The following is an 18,665-nucleotide window of genomic DNA, read 5'->3' as shown; positions in this document are numbered from 1 at the left end:
CCCCCGCCCCACGCACCCCCAGACACACCCAGCCCGCAGCGCTCCCCCGCCCCACGCACCCCCAGACACACCCAGCCCCCAGCGCTCCCCCCGCCCCACGCACCCCCAGACACACCCAGCCCCCAGCGCTCCCCCCGCCCCACGCACCCCCAGACACACCCAGCCCCCAGCGCTCCCCCGCCCCACGCACCCCCAGACACACCCAGCCCCCAGCGCTCCCCCCGCCCCAGCTGGCCCGCGGCTCCCGGGATCCCACCCAGGGAGCTCAGCGGGCCTCGGCTGGGGTGTGAAGATGTGACACAGCAGGGAGGGGGGAGTGTTGACCTGGGAATGTGCCCTGGGGATGGGAGACCTGAGAGCCTGTCACCTGAGCCAGGAGGGGGAGGTAACACCTCTGCCAGGAATGTGAACAGAGGCTGCAGAAGGGAACCTGCTGGGTGGGTTTAGTTTCAGTTTGGGGCTGGGTGCAGGAACGCAGGGAACCCCAGGGCTGGGGTCTAAGCTCCCTGCTCCCCCAGAAGGACTTGACTGTGGGGTCCTGGGTGTACCCACAACCTCTGTTTTGGACTGTGTTCCTGTTGTCCAATAAACCTTCTGTTTTACTGGCTGGCTGAGAGTCTCAGTGAATCCCAGGAAGAGGGGTGCAGGGCCTGGACTGCCCCACACTCCAGGACACCCGGCTCCCGGGATCCCGCACAGGGAGCTCAGCTGGCCCGCGGCTGGGTTTCGGGGATCCCGCACAGGGAGCTCAGCCGGTCCGCGGCCGGGTTCCCGGGATCCCGCACAGGGAGCTCAGCCGGTCCGCGGCCCGGCTCCCGGTATCCCGCACAGGGAGCTCAGCCGGCCCGCGGCCCAGCTCCCGGGATCCCATGCAGGGAGCTCAGCCGGTCCGCGGCCGGGTTCCCGGGATCCCGCACAGGGAGCTCAGCCGGTCCGCGGCCCGGCTCCCGGGATTCCGTGCAGGGAGCTCAGCCGGCCCGCGGCCGGGTTCCCGGGATCCCGCACAGGGAGGTCAGCCGGCCCGCGGCCCAGCTCCCGGGATCCCATGCAGGGAGCTCAGCCGGCCCGCGGCCCAGCTCCCGGGATCCCATGCAGGGAGCTCAGCTGGTCTGCGGCCGGGTTCCCGGGATCCCGCACAGGGAGCTCAGCCGGTCCGCGGCCCGGCTCCCGGGATCCCGCACAGGGAGCTCAGCCGGACTGCGGCCCAGCTCCCGGGATCCCGCACAGGGAGCTCAGCCGGCCCGCGGCCCAGCTCCCGGGATCCCATGCAGGGAGCTCAGCTGGTCCGCGGCCGGGTTCCCGGGATCCCGCACAGGGAGCTCAGCCGGTCCGCGGCCCGGCTCCCGGGATCCCGCACAGGGAGGTCAGCCGGCCCGCGGCCCAGCTCCCGGGATCCCATGCAGGGAGCTCAGCTGGTCCGCGGCCGGGTTCCCGGGATCCCGCACAGGGAACGTCACCTTCCCTGCAGAACGTCCTGACTTTGCCCTGAAGGTGCAGCGAGAGGTGTGGGCTGGTCAGCGCGGGAGCCTCTGTCCGGGCAGGGAACGGCCAGGAGCAGAGTGGCGCGGCAGGGACTCACTGGAGCAGTGGAAGTCCAGGCTGTCTTTGGTCTCGGCCCACAGGAGCTGGCTGCTCGACCTGCTGCTGCTGCTGCTGAAGGTCTTGGAGCAGGAGGTGGCTTTCCAGCTGTCAGCCAGCCACGGGGAGTCACTCACGTCCATCCTGGGGTTGGGGAGGGGAGGAGACGTACAGGTGAGGGCACCGGGAGGGGGCTTTGCTCTCACCGGCAGCAGCTCTGGAGAGCCCCGGCACTGCCGGCTGGGTGAGTCTGTGGCACCTTCCTCCTGTGTCTGCGTGGAGGGGGCTAGGGCAGGGCTAGTGCCCCGCTCCAGCCCTGGCCATGGGAAGGGAGCACTGTGACTGGGCCAGGCTCGTGGGCCAGCACCATTCCCTTTGTGCTCTCAGGCAGTGCAGAGGGAGTGGAAAAGGTTGGGAGTTCAATCCTTGAGGGGGCCATTTAGGGATCTGGGGCAAAAATTGGGGATTGGTCCTGCTTTGAGCAGGGGGTTGGACTAGGTGACCTCCTGAGGTCCCTTCCAACCTTGATATTCTATGACATTTCTATGAAAGATCCTCTGCATTCCCAGCATCGGGAGCCCTAGCAGGTCCAGCCTGCCTCCCCCGGCAGGGGTGTGTCAGGGTGGGCAGGGGGCAGGTTCTGGCTCCCTCCTGCTGGCAGGTGCTGCGTAGCACCCACACGAGCGGGGGATCTGTTGTAGGGGAAGGCCCCAGAGTGCTGTGTAACTCACAGCACCCTGGGCACCTGCCTCTCTCCAGGATCAGGAAGCACCAGGGGTGTTAGCTTGGCAGCCTCTCATCACAGAGCCATCACATGCCCCAGCAGAGACCAGCCGGCTCAGCTCCCCCTCCAGCCTGCCCTCATCCCCTTTGCCCACAGGACCATCACAGGGCACAGGTGGGGCTGGTAGGGGCTGCTGCAGACTGTAAGCTGTTTGGTGTCTTACAGAGGGCCATGTGTGGGGCCCAGGGCTGGGATAGCAGGGGGCTGGGGGTCAGGATTGAGGGGCTCTGGCACAGCTGAGTGTGAGGAGGAGCCCAGGGCTGGGGTACCAGGGGCTGCGGTTTGTGATTGAGGGGCATTGGCAGAGCTGTGTGTGGGGAGCCCAGGGCTGGGATAGCAGGGACTGTGGGTCGGGATTGAGGGGCTCTGGCAGAGCTGAGTGTGAGAAGAAGCCCAGGGCTGGGATAGCAGGGGGCTGTGTGTCGGGATTGAGGGGCTCTGGCAGAGCTGAGTGTGAGGGGGGGCCCAGGGCTGGGATAGCAGGGGGCTGCAGGTCAGGAATAAAGCAGGCATCTTCCCTGTCAGTGGGCCACCCTGGGGCTTGCTGAGCGGGGATACAGGCCAGCCCATGCCATGGGGGTTCGCAACCGTTTTCTCCAGGCCGTCACTCACCTGTGCTTGACAATGGTGTCTTCGCTGGCATATCGGCACAGACCTGGGAGCAAGGCAGGGAGGTTGTTAGTTGCACAGCAATGGCTCCTTGCAATGACCAGGGTGCAGACCATCCTGAGCTGCATGGCACCCGTTTGCTGCCCCTCTTGGCCACCTTTCTCATCAGGCCCCCATCTTCCCCTGCCTGAGTTTCATCTCATCCCCGCTGCTGATTGCAACCCGGTCTTGCCATCCTGGGGGCTCTGCCAGCTCCTCACCGGTCCCAGCACCAGTCTCTGGATAACCCCTGGGCATGCTCCCACAGCACTGAGATAGGGAACCCCTGGGGTTCACCCCAGACCACCCGGCATGGACCCTACTGATCTCCTGCACTGACGGGCCCCTTTCTGGGGCCATCCCCCAGGGTAGCGCTTGGGCAGAAATCAGAGCCGTCTAAGACCAATCCCCAGTGTAATGTCCAGCCTGTGGGGGGGCTGCAGGGCCCAGTGAGCGGGGGTGAGGTTGGGGAGCCCTGCTTTAGCTGGACTGGCCCAGGACCCTAAGGGCTGGGGTTTCTCAAACTCACCGAGCCCAGGCATACCGTGTCGTTCCAGGGCCCCTGCTGCCCCCCACCTCCATGCTAGAGACTGCTGGTAGACAGCTGGGCTCGCAGTTCCATAGCCCCAGTTTCACGCTCACCTTTGCCTGTGGCATGCTGCTGTTCTTGGCTGTAATGCCCGGCGTGGTGCTGGCACAGGTAGAGAGCCAGCACCATCAGCACGAGCCAGAGCAGCGAGCCCACACTAGCGATGAAGACAGGCTGGCGGATCACTGCCAGGATGTGGCTGACGGAGCGCACAGCCGGGGTCCTGGCCATCTTTCCCACCAGGGGCTCTGGGAAGGAAGGGGTGGATCAGAGGTGGAGGTGACAGGCGGAGCTCGTTCAACGCAGAGCGACGCCCCCGGGAGAGCTGACCTGCTCATCCGCCTGCCCACAGGACACCGAAAGGTTAATAGCAAAGGCCCAGCTGCAGCAGGAGATTGGGCCAGGCTCCAGTCCCTTTGCTACCATGGAGTCTGCTCCCCCCAGAAACACCTGGGCTGCCGCTCGGAGGGGCACCAGAGCCTCCTGCCTGCACAGTGCCAGGACTGGAGTCCACCCTCGGCACGGGCGTCGCTGCGGAGCCTGGCTGAGAGCTGGGATAATGCTGGGGGCAGGCGTCAGCTGGGAGGAGGAGAGACTGGCCCAGCTGGCAGAGGGAGCCAGCCTGAGGGGCTGGGAGGGTCCCAGCACACCCCCAGGGCCTGTGGGCTGGAGCCCTGCGAGCGGCACACCTGGCAGAAAGGGAGAAGGATGGGCCATGGCCAAGGTGACCCAATGAAAGGCAGGCAGAGCCGGGAACAGAACCGGATTCCAGACGGCCAGCTCTCGGCTCGAACCATCAGCCAACTTTCCCTCGTCCCAGCGGAAAGCCAGCCTAGCCCCCGCGGAAAGCCAGCACTGTGCTCACGTGAAATGAGTCAAATGCAGAGAAGAAAAATGTCCCTCCCAAGGGCTGGCTGAACCAGGGGTCCACTGGGCAGGCGTCAGAGAAGGGAAACAGGCCAAGGAGCGTGATCTCCGTGCTGCTCCCCAGAGGGTCCCTGCAGTCCAAGGGGTCACACACTTCCCTAAGCCTCCAGTCTGGCCAGCTGGCAACGGTGCCAAGGGTCCAGGTGACTGAACCCGGGTTTCTAAGGGAAGCAAGTGAGCGCAGCCAGCAGGCCAGTGTGCCAGCTTGGGGAGCCAGAACGTCAAAGGGAGGGCAAGCGAGCAAGCAATCTGTCTGTCCCAGCATCCCCAACTGGCTCTCTGATCACAGGGCTCCCCCGCTCCCCTTGGGCCCATCACGGGGCGCCTGAGGGTTTCCGGCTGGACAAAGAGCTCTACGAACAAAACATCATTTCTGACCTACGCTGCTGCATGTGGCATTGCTGGGCACCCCGAGCCCAGCTCCATTGAAGGCTGCCACCTGGATACAGTATTTAACCCCAGCCGGCAGCATGACCGTTTCCAGACTGTGCGTCCCTCCATCCACGGTCCTGTTGGAGCGATGGTGAGTTTCATTGCCCAGGTACCAGACCTGTAACACACCCAGACAGAGCTAACACGGCTGTGATAAACCCAGACCAAGAGACAGGACGCCTGTCATACACCCAGACACAGATACAATCAGATACACCTCCACTGCCCCAGGCCCCATGGACAGCTGTGACCCCCTAGATGAATAGATGACCTCCTGAGGTCCCTTCCAACCCTGATATTCTATGATTCTATGACCCCCACTTCCCTGGGCCCACAGACAGCTATGACTTCCACTGCCTCAGGCCTCATGGACAGATGTGACCCCCACGGCCCCAGGCCCCACAGACAGCTGTGATCTGCTCTGCCCTGGGCCCCCTGAATAGCTGTGATTCCCACTGCCCCAGGCCCCATGGATAGCTGTGACCCCCACTGCCCCGGGCCCCATGGATAGCTGTGACCTGCTCCACCCCAAGCCCCACAGATAACTGTGACTCCCACTGACCAAAGTCCCACAGACAGCTGTGACCCTCACTGCCCTGAGCCCCATGGACAGCTGTGACCCCCTCTGCCCCAGGCCCCATGGATAGCTGTGACCCCCACTGCCTCTGGCCCCACGGATAACTGTGACCTGCTCCACCCCGAGCCTCACAGATAACTGTGACTCCCACTGCCCCAAGCCCCATGGACAGCTGTGACCCACACCACCCTGGCCACATGGACAGCTGTGACCCCCACCACCCTGGCCACATGGAAGAGCTGTGACCTGCACTGCCCCAGGCCCCATGGACAGCTCTGACCCCCACCTCCGTGGCCCCATGGACAGTGTGACCCGCACTGCCCCAGGCCCCATGGACAGCTCTGACCCCCACCACCCTGGCCCCATGGACAGCTGTGACCCGCACTGCCCCAGGCCCCATGGACAGCTCTGACCCCCACCACCCTGGCCCCATGGACAGCTGTGACCCACAGTGCCCCAGGCCCCATGGACAGCTCTGACCCCCACCTCCGTGGTCCCATGGACAGCTGTGACCCGTACTGCCCCAGGCCCCACAAGAAGCCCCAGGAACTCCAAGCAAAAGCTGCTCCAAAGACACGACCGCATAGGCATGGAGGGGGCCTCAGCTGGTGCGGCTCCTCTGCCAGGCCCCCCAGGTCCTGTGTAAGGGGCATCGCTCACTGCAGCTCTGCCCAGCTGGCACACGGCCCCTAGGGGCTGCTCCCAGAGCAGAGCAGAGCAGCCCCCGAGATCCCTGCACAAACCAACACTGACTCCTGTGAATGCTCCTGAGAGTGACCGAGAGCCCGTGTCACTCTGGCAGGGTGCAGCCCAGCCCGGCAGCGCTCCCAGGGCACACGGCCCTGCCCCCCGGCACCCTTCTGGTTACCTCCCCACCTTCGGGCGAGATCCCTCCGCGAGCCGGAGCTCCCGCCAGGTTCCTACGAGCTGCAGCCTGGCCAAGCCAGGCCGATTTAGCTCTTTACCCTCCGTCCCCACTGTGAGTGCCGAGCACGTCAGTGTCGTGCGGGGCCTGAGCCGTCGCCCTGGCACATCCTCACCTTGTAGCCCCGGATGATGCCGTTATGTGCGGGGTGGGGAGGGGGGTCCCAGCTGATGAGCACGGTGCCATTCCCATCCTCCACTGCCGTGATGGTGACACGCTGAGGAGCTGCACTAGGCACTGAGGACAAGAGAGAACCACTGAAAACCGCCTTGGGCAGCCCGGGGCTGGGCTGCTCTCCAGACACGGAGCCTGGGGTCCCTAGAGCCAGGCCCCGCACTCCGAGCACTGGAGTGTGAGGGGGAGGGCAGCGGAGCTGTGGTCCCTGAGGTCTCCCACCAGCACCAAGATGCCCATCGGGGCTTCAGGCAGGTATCGCTAGAGAGGCAGGGCAGGTCATGGGGCCATGCACAGTGGGGGTGACTGCAGATGAAGGTACCGAGCTGGGCTCCTGGGGAGGGAACCTGGTGCCCAGGGGTCCTGTGAGATTGTGCATGGTGCTGCTCCTCCTCCCCCTCTTCCCTCCCTGTCCCCTCTAGCAGGACGGTGACAGACCCCAGCCTTGGCACTTCCCCACATGGCCCCACACATGGGCCCTGGACGGTGCAGCCTTGGGGTGCCAGGGCACACTGGGCACCTGCCGTGCCGTTCACCCAGGGGGTGCACAGCAGCTGACTGGGCAGGTTTCCGTCCGCTGCAGCGGGACCCCCTGCCCATGCTCCCCCTGGCAAGGCATGGGCCTTGTAAGGAGCAGCACCATGTAGAAGGGCCTGCAGGCAGCCACGCGCCAAGCCCTCAAACCCACCCAGCACGTCACTCACGGACTCCCTGCCAGGCCTGCAGCCTCTCTAGGTCCCCCATGAGACCTTGCTCTGCAGAGCAAGCTGAGTCAGGCCCTGGAGCTGGAGGGACTGGGGGTGCCTCGGGCTGTACCTTCCTCCGGGATCCAGAGATGCCTGATGTTGCTGTCCAGGCCATGGACCTTCCCAGCATAGGGCCGAACCTTGAACTCATACTTGTAGCCTCTCTTGAGGGCTGGGATGATGATGCTGTGCTCCCTGGGCACCTTCCGTTCAACCCAGTCCACGCTGACCGGCAGCAGGGAGCGGTACAGCACAGCATGTCCCTCAGTGTGCTGGGATGGGCGGATCACCTGAAAGGCAACCGTGGTCAGTGAGGGCACAGGACAGGCCAGCCGAGATCTGCCCAACCCCCCAGCCTGCCTGTGTCCAAGTCTCCTATTGTCCTTCTGCCCAGGATGGTGCTTGCCTTGGGCAAGAGGCTTGAGGACAGGCTGCCAGAGCTGCATCAGCAGGACTATGCGCTGGGAGAAGCCAGCTGAGAGAGCGGTTGCTATGGCAGAAAGCGCTGTATAAATGTTGATAGATGGGAGGGCGGGAGGACAGGCCAGTGGATGGATGAGTTGGTAGATGGGTGGCTGGGGGGATGGGAGGGTCAGAGGGTGGATGACTGGTTGGATTCAGTGGATGAGATGAACAGATGGGTGGGAGAGTCAGTGGATGGGTAAGTAGCTGTGGGTGGGATGGATGGGTGGTTAGATGGATGGGTTGTAGAGTCGGTGGGTGGGTAAGTAGCTGGGGATGGGATGGGTGGGTGGTTAGATGGATGGGTGGGAGGGAGAGTCGGTGGGTGGGTAAGTAGCTGGGGGTGGGATGGATGGGTGGTTAGATGGATGGGTGGGAGGGAGAGTCGGTGGGTGGGTAAGTAGCTGGGGGTTGGATGGATGGGTGGTTAGATGGATGGGTGGGAGGGAGAGTCGGTGGGTGGGTAAGTAGCTGGGGGTTGGATGGATGGGTGGTTAGATGGATGGGTGGGAGGGAGAGTCGGTGGGTGGGTAAGTAGCTGGGGGTGGGATGGATGGGTAGTTAGATGGATGGGTGGGAGGGAGAGTCGGTGGGTGGGTAAGTAGCTGTGGGTGGGATGGATGGGTAGTTAGATGGATGGGTTGTAGAGTCGGTGGGTGGGTAAGTAGCTGGGGGTGGGATGGATGGGTGGTTAGATGGATGGGTGGGAGGGAGAGTCGGTGGGTGGGTAAGTAGCTGGGGGTGGGATGGATGGGTGGTTAGATGGATGGGTGGGAGGGAGAGTCGGTGGGTGGGTAAGTAGCTGGGGGTGGGATGGAGGGGTAGTTAGATGGATGGGTGGGAGGGAGAGTCGGTGGGTGGGTAAGTAGCTGTGGGTGGGATGGAGGGGTAGTTAGATGGATGGGTGGGAGGGAGAGTCGGTGGGTGGGTAAGTAGCTGTGGGTGGGATGGATGGGTGGTTAGATGGATGGGTGGGAGGGAGAGTCGGTGGGTGGGTAAGTAGCTGGGGGTTGGATGGATGGGTAGTTAGATGGATGGGTTGTAGAGTCGGTGGGTGGGTAAGTAGCTGTGGGTGGGATGGGTGGGTGGTTAGATGGATAGGTGGGAGAGTCGGTGGGTGGGTAAGTAGTTGGGGGTGGGATGGGTGGTTAGATAGATGGGTGGGAGAGTCGGTGGGTGGGTAAGTAGCTGGGGATGGGATGGGTGGGTGGTTAGATGGATGGGTGGGAAGGAAAGTTGGTGGGTGGGTAAGTAGCTGGGGGTGGGATGGATTTGCAATGGTGTCTCACTCAGTTTCCAGGTGCCTGCCACCCCTGGGCAGCGCCGCTGCCAGACGCTGCCGAGCACAGGCCCAACTGTGTGGGGGAACATGCCAGTGGTGAGCCCGGGGGGTCTGCCTGGCCCTGCTGGAGAGGCCTTGCAGCACTTGGCTACCACCCTTCGGGCCTCGCAGCCTCTCGCTGGGGGGTCCTGTCCTTGTGTCCCTTTCACAGGCAGGTATCACAGCAGAGCCAAAGCCCCTCAGTCCTGCCTGCAACCTGCCCAATGGCCTGGACGGCATTCGTGCGTTACCCACGATCCCCTCTACGAGGGACGATGCTTTCAAGGCTGCTGTCCCCAGGCCGCTCTGCCGGTGGAGCTGGGGGATCCTGCCACTGCTCTCCAGTCAGCACTCCGCTCTCCTCGCTGAGCCTGTCCGTGCACACTGGGAATGGTGGGGGATCTGAGCAGCACTGGGGCAGGGCAAGGTCTAGCCCGGCCAGGCTGTCCAGGGGGACAGAGCTCAGTGGGGCCCTGCTGGAAGGGGCTGGGTGTGGGCAGCGCTTTCCCATTCACAGTCTGGGAGTGCAGGGGCAGCTCTCCATTCCCTCCTGCTCCTTCGGCACACGGTGTAATTCCTGGTGCCCTGGTGGGGTGCTGGGCTTGTCCTGGGTGACACATTCCCTGGACTTCTCCTCTGCTTTTGAACTCTGGGGCCGTTTGCGGGCCAGGGATCACTGTGCTGCGCCCATCCCTGCGAGGGGGGCTGCCAGATGGGCAGAAGCAGACCATGTTGCCTGCGACTGTCTCGGCTCCCTGCCCTGTGCAAATGCACTGCAGCATGGCGAGGTGCTCGCCCTTCCAGCACGGGGTTGGCTCGGACAGGCCCTGAGCTGCTTCGGGACCAGCACAAGCCCAGGCAGGGCCTGGGGTGAGAACAGGCAATGGGAACACAAAGGCTGTATGTTCCCCTGGCTGCCTCAGTTCCCACATACATTAAGCATTGGGAGCTGACACAAGGAATCCCCGTTTCCATACGAAGGCAACATGAGGATGTGAAAACATGAAGTCAGCACACCAGGGACAGACCCTGGGGGCCATCCAGACTCTGGAGATCAGCAGTGGATTTGGGGGGATATAAGGAGAAGGCAGAAGACCCCTTGTTATCCTGCACTGGGGAAGGAAAAAGGACAGAGCTCTTTACATTCACGAAGGCGGGATCCTGGCCAGGTTGGCTGGAGACACTGGGAGATTGCCTTGGAGAGAAAAACTACTTCATACAAGGGTTTGGCCAGGTACAGTTCAGCGGAGACTCTAGGAAGCGGGTTATACCTTTTGGTTTCTATGGAACCATTTCTGACTCTATGATCATTACTTATGAGTAAGGCTAAGTCTTTGTCACGGCTATTTTTAGTAAAAGTCAGGGACAGGTCACGGGCAATAAACAAAAATTCATGGAGCCAGTGACCTGTTCATGACTTTACTAAAAATAACCAGGGGGCAGGGCTAGATGGGGGGAGGAATGGAGTCCCGTGGGGGAGGGGACTGACAGGCTGAGCTCGGCTCTAGCAGCCACAGCAGGCGGGGGGGCGGGGGGGTGCAGCCACGGCAGCCACACAGCCCATGCTCCAGAGCTGGCTGCAGCTGCGGGACAGGGGCATGTGACCCCAACTACAGCCCCCGCCAGCCCTGGCCACAGCCGGATGGGCGTGCACAGCCCTGGAAAGGCACAAGGGGGGTGCGTGGCCCCGGCTGCAGCCCCTGTTGGAAGTCGCAGGGCTGAGGCACACGGCCCAGCCTCCACCAAGCCCAGGATGCCACAGGGCTAGGGCTCACAGCCCCAGCGGAAGCCGCAGGGCAGGGGCGCGTGACCCTGGCTGCAGCCCCCGGTGGACAGGGCAGGGGCCCAGTCCTGCCTCCTCCTCCTGAAGCGTGGACGTCACTGAGGTCCAGTAAAGTCACAGAATCCGCCTCACTTGTTAGCTCTTGAATCTGGGGTTTTGATGCTAAACTCATGACTGGGTCGCTATCAGTTGGCTGTGATGTTCCAAAGGCCCTGGCCCTGAGCTATAACAGTCCACCTGTGTGTACACCGTGCCCTGCAGACAGCCGGCCAGGAACGTCTGTGCGTGTCCAGTGGACACGGGCTGGGCACCACAGGGAGCACTCTGAGGACTCGCGGGTTTATAGATTCTCAGGGTGGGAAGGGACCTCAGGAGGTCATCTAGTCCCACCCCCTGCTCAAAGCAGGACCAATCCCCAAGTTTTGCCACAGACCCCTAAGTGGCCCCCTCAAGGATTGAGCTCACAACCCTGGGTTTCAGGCCAATGCTCAAACCACTGAGCTGTCCCGCCCCCCCAATTTTGGGGGGGGGGGGGAAAGGATCCCTTCTTTACCTGACCAGGGACGTGAACTCTGGACCCTCAGATTAAAAGTCTGACACTCTTCCAACTGAGCTAGCCAGGCAGGGTTGGTGCCTACCGCTCGCCCACACCAAGAGGGTGAGGCCGGGGAAGGCCTGTCAGCTAGGGCTTGTGGGGCCAGAGGCTGCTGCTTTCAGGGAGCCGAGCTAGAGCAGGCACAGACAAGCCCACTTCACACCCCCTGGGGAGTGCCACCCCCACCCCGCCCTCCCCTTCACCCCACGCGTCCCGGAGCCAGGCAGCGGGGCCGCCCAGGGCTCCCTGGCAGGCACTCCAGGCCGGGGTCCCAGTGCACTCAGCATTAGCGGAGACTGCTCACTGACCTTCCAGTGCAGGTAGACGGCGGACGAGGAGGGGAGCACGGTGCTGTTGTCCAGGTACAGCTGGACGTCCATCGTCTCCCGTGGGACGTCCTTCGGCCACTCCCTCTGCCCGGTGTCCAGGGGGTCTACGGGCAAGAAAGGGGCAAGCGTGGGGTTGGGGACATGGGCAACAGGAGCTCCCCAGAGCAATACCACTCACAGTGAGCACCTTTAGACGTTGCTCCCTCTCCCCTCTGACAACCCCGCCTACGGGCTGTTACCATGTGCTGGCAGCCCAGACACCCAGCTAATGGACACTGCAGGGCCCCCAGCCCGGACATCTCTAACGCACAGTCCCCCCTACACCGTGGGAGGGTCTCTCTCTTGTTCAGGGCGATGTCCAGCCCGTGGGGAAGGGGGTCTGTGACTCAGGGCCCCTCCCGGTCGGAGCTGTCCCACAGAGGTCAGGGCAGAGCGCCCACCAGAGGCGGAGCCGTCCCTGGCCTGGGGATCCGGGCAGTTACACAGATCAGAGGAGCTGGCTCTTTTGTCTCCCGAGCCAGCGGTGTACCATGGGCTGAGGCATGCTGGGCCCTTGGGCACCCGGCTGCCAGGGGGGCCATCTGGAGGGCTCGGGGCTTTCCCCCATGCGGGGCTGGTCTGGTCACTGCCACAGGCCTATCGGGTTACATGGTTTCAATGCCTGCTCACTGCTAGATTGTACCTCAGCCCTGTGGCCATCCGGGAGACTGGGGGGGCAGGCCCTCTCCCTGCATCCCTGAGCTGCCTGCTGGCTCTGGGAGAGGGCGGGTGCTGCTGGCCCATGACCCCCAGCAGGTGCGGGGAGTGGGGCTCACTGTACCCCTCCCCCTAGGCCAGCCAGCCCGCTGCGGAAAGGAGCACTGTGTTACGGGCATACGCCAGAAGCATGGGGCTGCCCACTGAAGCGGGGTTGCCGGCCTGACCCGCCTGCGCTGGGCAGGCTGGAGGCAGAGCCACCAGGGGAAGGCACGGTACAAACTCAGCGCGCTGAGAGTCCTGCTCTGCCCTGTGGCTGGGCACAACTCCAGCCCAGGCGAGGGCTCCCTGGCAGGGTGCGCAGGCCTGCAGGGATGGGGGGCAGGGCTGGAGGCCGGATGCCAGAGGGAACATCAGGGGAGCGCTATTTCGCTCCCTTCCCCTCACCAGCACTCGCTGGGATGGGCGGCAGTCCAGGATCCTGCAGCTGGGAGTGGCACTACCCAGGAGGGCCTAAGCAATGGGATTTCTGGGGCCAACCCCCCTCCTGTAGCCCAGGGTGAACGTGGCCCATCAGTGAGAAGGGCTCATCTGCTATTGTCTGTGCCCCAGGCCCTTGGCAGGTCTGGGAAGCCAGGCTAATGCTCGTCCAGCTCTTGGGGGCCTCCCTGCCTTCAGAGCCCCATGCCTGCCGGAGACACAGGGAACAGCCCTCAGGAAAGGCCAGTGGCAGGGTGACCAGGTGTCTGGTTATCGACCAGAACACCCAGTCGAAAGGGGATACTGGCGGCTCCGGTCAGCACCGCTGACTGGGCCACTGACCGTCCGGTTGGCAGTGCCGCGCAGCAGGGTTAAGGCAGGCTCCCTGCTAGCCTCTGTGCTGCGTGGATCCCGGGAAGCCGCTGGTATGTTTGTCTCCTCTCTGACTCCTATGCGTAGGGGCAGCCAGGGGGCTCTGCACAGTGCCCCTACCACAAGCGCTGCCTCCGCAGCTCCCAATGGGAGCTGCGGGGGTGGCACCTGTGGATGGGGCAGTGCGCAGGGCCACCTGGCTGTGCCTCCATGTAGGAGCCGCAGGGGGCATGCTGCTGCTACTGGGAGCTGCTTGAGGTAAGCGCCACCCGGAGCCTTCACCCCTGCCCCCCTCCCAGGCCCCAACCCCCTGCCCCAGCCCTGATCCTCCTCCCGCCCTCCAAACCTCTCGATCCCAGCCTAGAGCACCCTTCTGCACCCCAAACCCCTCATCCCCAGCCCTACCCCAGAGTCTGCACCCCCAGCCAGAGCCCTCACCCACCTTGCACCCCAACTCCCTGCCCCAGCCCAGAGCCCCCTCCCACACTCCGAACCCCTCAGTCCCAGCCTGAAGCCTCCTCCTGCACCCCAAACCCTTCATCCCTGGCCCCACCCCAGAGCCCACATCCCCAGCTGGAGCCTTCACCCCCCACACCCCAACCCCCTGAGCCAGCCTGGTTAAATGAGCTAGTGAGGGTGGGGAGAGTGAGCGACAGAGGGAGGGGGGATGGAGTGAGTGGGGGCAGGGCCTTGGAGAAGGGGCAGGGTATGGGCGGGCTTTGGAGGAGGGGTGGGGCAGGGGCGAGGCAAGGGTGCTCGGTTTTGTGTGAGTAGAAAGTTGACAACCCTAGCCAGAGGGGAGACCACAGGTCCCAGGAATCGAACAGGAAGCCGGGAATTGTGAACGGAGCCGAGCCGGGGGAGACTCTGCTGTAGCTTCAACCCCCTCCATGAAGCAAACCCCCAGAGAGGCAGAGCTGGAGGGGGCAGGGGCTGGTCCAGCCAAGAAGTGATGGGCCCAATCCTGCACACACTCAAGCAGCTGAGTCACTTGAGCCAGGTGAGGCACGCTTCCCAGGTGTGTCTGCAGGATCGGGCCCTGCCAAGGAAGAGGCAGGAGTTCCCAGCAGCCAAGGGCATTGTCTCCTGATGGAGCATCCGAGTGCTACTGTGCCCCGATCCCTGGGCCTGTGGTACCGCAAGGGTAAGAAGCACAGAAAGGGGTTTTCTTGGCGCTCATGTGGGGCGGTTTCAGGCAATTCAGGGCACTGGCCTGCCCCTCTCCAGATGCGGGGACCCCAGCCTGTCAAGTCTTGGGGAGAAGAGGAGAGAATCGCTCCAGGGCTGCTCGGAGAGGGCCAGAGCCGATGGGGCTGGTGGGTGGGTAGGGCAGGGACGTTACGTGTGCCCAGTTGCAGGTGACAGCTTTCTGCCTCCCCCGGTTCCCGGGGCACGCAGGAAGCAGGGTGTGCAGGGCACTACGGTCTCGCTGCTGCCCGTGGGCACGGACCAGTCCTGGCGTGCTGTGAAGGCTGCTTCATGGAGCATGGAGCTGCTTACCCTGCACAGTGAGCGAGGCCTGGGCCGAGATGGTGCCCACCTGGTTCTGGGCCGTGCAGATGTACCTGCCGGAGTCAAGCGTCGTCACATAATGAATCCGCAAGGTGTTCTCCTCATCCACCTCGTACCTGGGCGTGTAAGACAGAACAGCTGCTGTGAGCAGGGGTAGGGACTGGCGGCCACTCAGTGTTTGTGCCAAGCCCTGTCCTGGCTGGCCCTTAGGCCCCATCATAACGCACATGACTCATAACAACAATAAACCATGGGTGAGCAGGACATGGGCAGCAGGGCTCTGGGCCCCGGGCCCCAAACACAGGGGGCTCCCAGCTGCCTGGGCCCCTGGGCCGGAGCCTGGGATCTTGCATTTGCAGCGACCACTGAAATGTGGTTCCCTCTGCCCCCTCAGAGCCAGTGGAACTGCTATTCCAAGGGGTGGGAATTGCTCGTACTCATGACCAGCGGCCCCGGTAACAATACCAGGGTGTACCCCACTCTGTCCACCTCCAGGAGAACGGGAACAGGTGACAGGCTGGGTTTGCCTCCATTGATCCTGCTGGGTGCTGTATCGAACAGGCACACAGTTCCCCCTCTCTCCCGTGGCCTGTGCAGTGTTGTTAAGTGAGCCTGGCATCCTCTACCTACCTTGCAACAATGAGCTATGGGAATGAGTCGGTGCTTGGAGTGCCTCAGTGCCATGTATTCGGATACCAGGGAAAATGCTGACAGAGAGATCAGCCCCAAAGCTCAGAAGCTTCCGAATGTACACCACATACCTGCCCCAGGGCAGCTCGCCGGGCTCCTTCCGCCACCATACTTTGGGCATTGGGTCCCCCTGAACACCACAGCCCAGCTGGACGGTGCTGCCAAATTTGGCCACAATATCACTGGGTCTGCGAGTGAATGTTGGCTTTTCTGGGGAGGGAGAAGCAGAGATCTCAGTGACGCATCCCCGCCCTGCCGGGAGATGGAGCTCTGGGCTGCGAGAATTGGAGTCAGTGCCACGTGTTACAGGATCCAAGCCCCACAACCTCCTGTGCCCCCAGGAGGTCTCCACCCCCTACCATAGAGGTCCTCAAACTTTTGAGCGTCATGCCCCCCTTACCCTGTCCGTGCCCCCTCCCCTGCAGAGGTGGGGCTGGGAGTGGCGGGGGGAAGGACATGGACAGGGGTAAGGGGGCTGAGGCTGGAGCTGCAGCTAGGGCTGGGGCTGGGAGCGGGGCCGGGAATGGAGCCGCGGCCAGGGGCTGAGGCAGAGGGCGGGGTCGGGGCAGGGCTGGGAGCAGAGCAGCAGCTGGGCCATGGTGGGGGCAGGCAGCCGGGCCCCTGGCCAGGTTCCAAGCCGTGCCAAGGCTGGGAATGGGACCACGTGCGGGGCCGGGAGCCGAGGCTATGGCTGGGGATGGGGCCAGAGCAGAGCTGGGGAGGGAGGGTGGGGGTGGAAGTTGGGTGATGCTCCCTCCTCGCCCCCTGTGGGAACTGGCCCAGGCCTGCCATGCCCCCCCACCCATGTTCCTCCATGCCACCCTAGGGCGGAGCGCCCCACAGTTTGGAGACCTCTGCCCTACCAGCATGTGCAGCCCTCCGGGAATAAGGACAGCCAGAAAGGGGAAGGACGTGGCTCTCCACAGCCATTGCCTGCGTTGGGAGTTTGCGATAACTGGGTCTACAAATGTATCCTTACTGTGAGCGCAACTGTGAAAGGCAGAGAAAGCTGAGACGATGCGCGCGTACCCTGTAAGAACACAGGTTGAAGGGAACAGCCGCCAAAGGGAGACAGAGACTGAATGTGTCCAAACGAAAAGGCCCCTGACGTAACGCTAGCACTGTCCACAGAACCCACACCTCTAACACGGCCACCCCAACCTCAGCCACGCTGCCTTCCGCAACGCATGTGCCAAATCTGTGCGCTAAATTGGTTAGTCTCTAAGATGCCACAAGTCCTCCTTTTCCCTATGCACTGCAGTTAGCCTGCCTCCGACCACTACCTCCCAGGCCCTTCTCAGAGTCAGGATTCCTGAGCTCCGCCAGCCTACTGCTGTCCAGCAAATCGTTGTGTAACCCATTGAGAAAGTGTGTGCCAGGCCCCCCTCTAGCAGCAGGTCCACAACACACATGGCAACTGTTGCTGTAGCTCCCAGGGTGGGGTCAGTCCAAGGGGTTGCGTGTGCTACTGCTCTGGGTGATAAGCTTTGGCTTCAGCGTTTAGTTCACTGAGGGAGGAACCATCCTTAAAAATGGGTTTCGTAGTTTAAAACAGCCTGTCAATTGTGGTGTGCCAGAATGCAGGCGTTCCCCATTTCAGTCATTTCTCTCCCATTCAGTTGCCCGTTGCCAGGGCAGAAGGTGTGTGTGCGGGGGCTGGGAGAGGCCCTGTCCACACTGCTGTCGGTAAGCTTGGAAATGGTTTCCCATGTGGCTGAACTGGGAGGAAGTGACACAGCAACTCCGAGAGCCTGGAGAGGTTGGAGTTCAAACGGAGCCATTTCCTGGAAATCTGTAGCTAAGGCAGGAACTTTTCTCTAGGGAAAGCAATTTGGGAGGGAAGCCAGTCCAGTGAGTCTCTAAACCATGCACTGGCTTGTGGTTCTGCGTAGTTGTCACAAGAGTCCTGCTGCTTGAATCAGGCCCAGGGACTGTTTTTGGAAGCCTCTTATATTCTCCAGGACTCGGGGTGCAGGCTCCAAACCAGGAGCCATGGAGTGAAACTGCAAATGGAGCAAGCTCCCAGGGAGAGACCCATGTGTTCAGAGGGGCCAGGCTGCCCCCAGGAAGGGTTCTCAAAGGATGGAGACATTCTAGGTCAAGGAGGCTGGGCACCAAGGAGGGGCCTCAGGGCCGCCTGCCTCCTGCTCTCCCAGCACATCCTGGCCATTATGGCAGAGAACGCCAGGGACCACTTGGCTAGGAATCTCCTCCCCCAAGGGGAATGTCCCTTTCCATGCAGGGAGCCCCTGTCGCCAGGGATTCCCTGCAGCCGGCAGCACTCCTGGGCACTTGGCTTCACAAGCTCCAGGGAGCGTCGCCTGGGTCCCCGGCAGCCTGAACTGGTCCCCTCGCCCTGGGGAGCAGAATTCCTTGGGTGCTCTCCTCAAACCTCCTGCTGCCCTGAGAGGGGGAGCTGCTGTTAGGGTTGAGGAGAACCAGTCCCTCTCATGGGTGCTGACCTGCTATTAATGCCCCTCAGATGGTGACCACACTGGACATGCCGGGCACAGGCCATGTGGATCCAACCAGTGGTCTCATTGGTCAGAAATATGTCAACTGGCCAGTTTTCTGGCACCCCATGTGTGACAAAGTGGGGATTTTTCATAACGTTTTGTATGAATACTGTGTGTGCCTCAGTTTCCCCCGATGTGCTGCATGGTTAACTAGGTGAGGAGGAAAGGTTGTTTACTTTTTGCAGAGATCCAGGTGAGACTGACCCTGGTTGTCTGGGGCCTGAGCCCAGGGAGAGTTTCTGAAGACAACGGCCACTCCAATTCCCTGGATATTTGGCACCTAGCAACTAACGACCATGGATGGCTCAACCTCCTTAGGAAGCCAGTCGGGTGTGACCATCTGGAGAACAAAGGGCTAGGGGGGAGGCCGGTGACTTTGCTTGCCTGGAAACAAGGACAAAGGACTGAGGAGGGGCCAGGTGGGTTGTTAAAGGTGGACTGCTGGAAGTGTGTGTGGGGGAGTCGCTTCTGGACTGGGACTACAGAGCCTCAGAGGGGCTCTCGACTCTGCACTAACCCAGCTGGACTT

The 18,665-nt window shown here is 62.7% G+C and overlaps 1 protein-coding gene and 1 non-coding gene across 2 annotated transcripts in view; both read right to left on the bottom strand.

Moving 5' to 3' along the window:
* Window positions 1-18,665, bottom strand: part of ROBO4 (roundabout guidance receptor 4) — an 87,787-nt gene that overhangs the window by 28,403 nt on the left and 40,719 nt on the right. Inside the window, 9 exon segments of the mRNA XM_077839936.1 lie at window positions 1,580-1,722; window positions 2,975-3,017; window positions 3,653-3,847; window positions 4,905-5,076; window positions 6,576-6,697; window positions 7,451-7,670; window positions 11,850-11,974; window positions 14,919-15,046; window positions 15,692-15,830. Coding sequence (XP_077696062.1) covers window positions 1,580-1,722; window positions 2,975-3,017; window positions 3,653-3,847; window positions 4,905-5,076; window positions 6,576-6,697; window positions 7,451-7,670; window positions 11,850-11,974; window positions 14,919-15,046; window positions 15,692-15,830 — 1,287 coding nt within the window.
* On the bottom strand, window positions 11,497-11,569 carry TRNAK-UUU (transfer RNA lysine (anticodon UUU)). Its single transcript has one exon. It is a non-coding gene; the product is annotated as a tRNA-Lys (tRNA).

The sequence above is a fragment of the Eretmochelys imbricata genome, chromosome 22 (genome assembly GCF_965152235.1).
Source record: "Eretmochelys imbricata isolate rEreImb1 chromosome 22, rEreImb1.hap1, whole genome shotgun sequence".
Classification (NCBI taxonomy): domain Eukaryota; kingdom Metazoa; phylum Chordata; order Testudines; family Cheloniidae; genus Eretmochelys; species Eretmochelys imbricata.
This window is presented reverse-complemented; position numbering and strand designations above follow the sequence as displayed.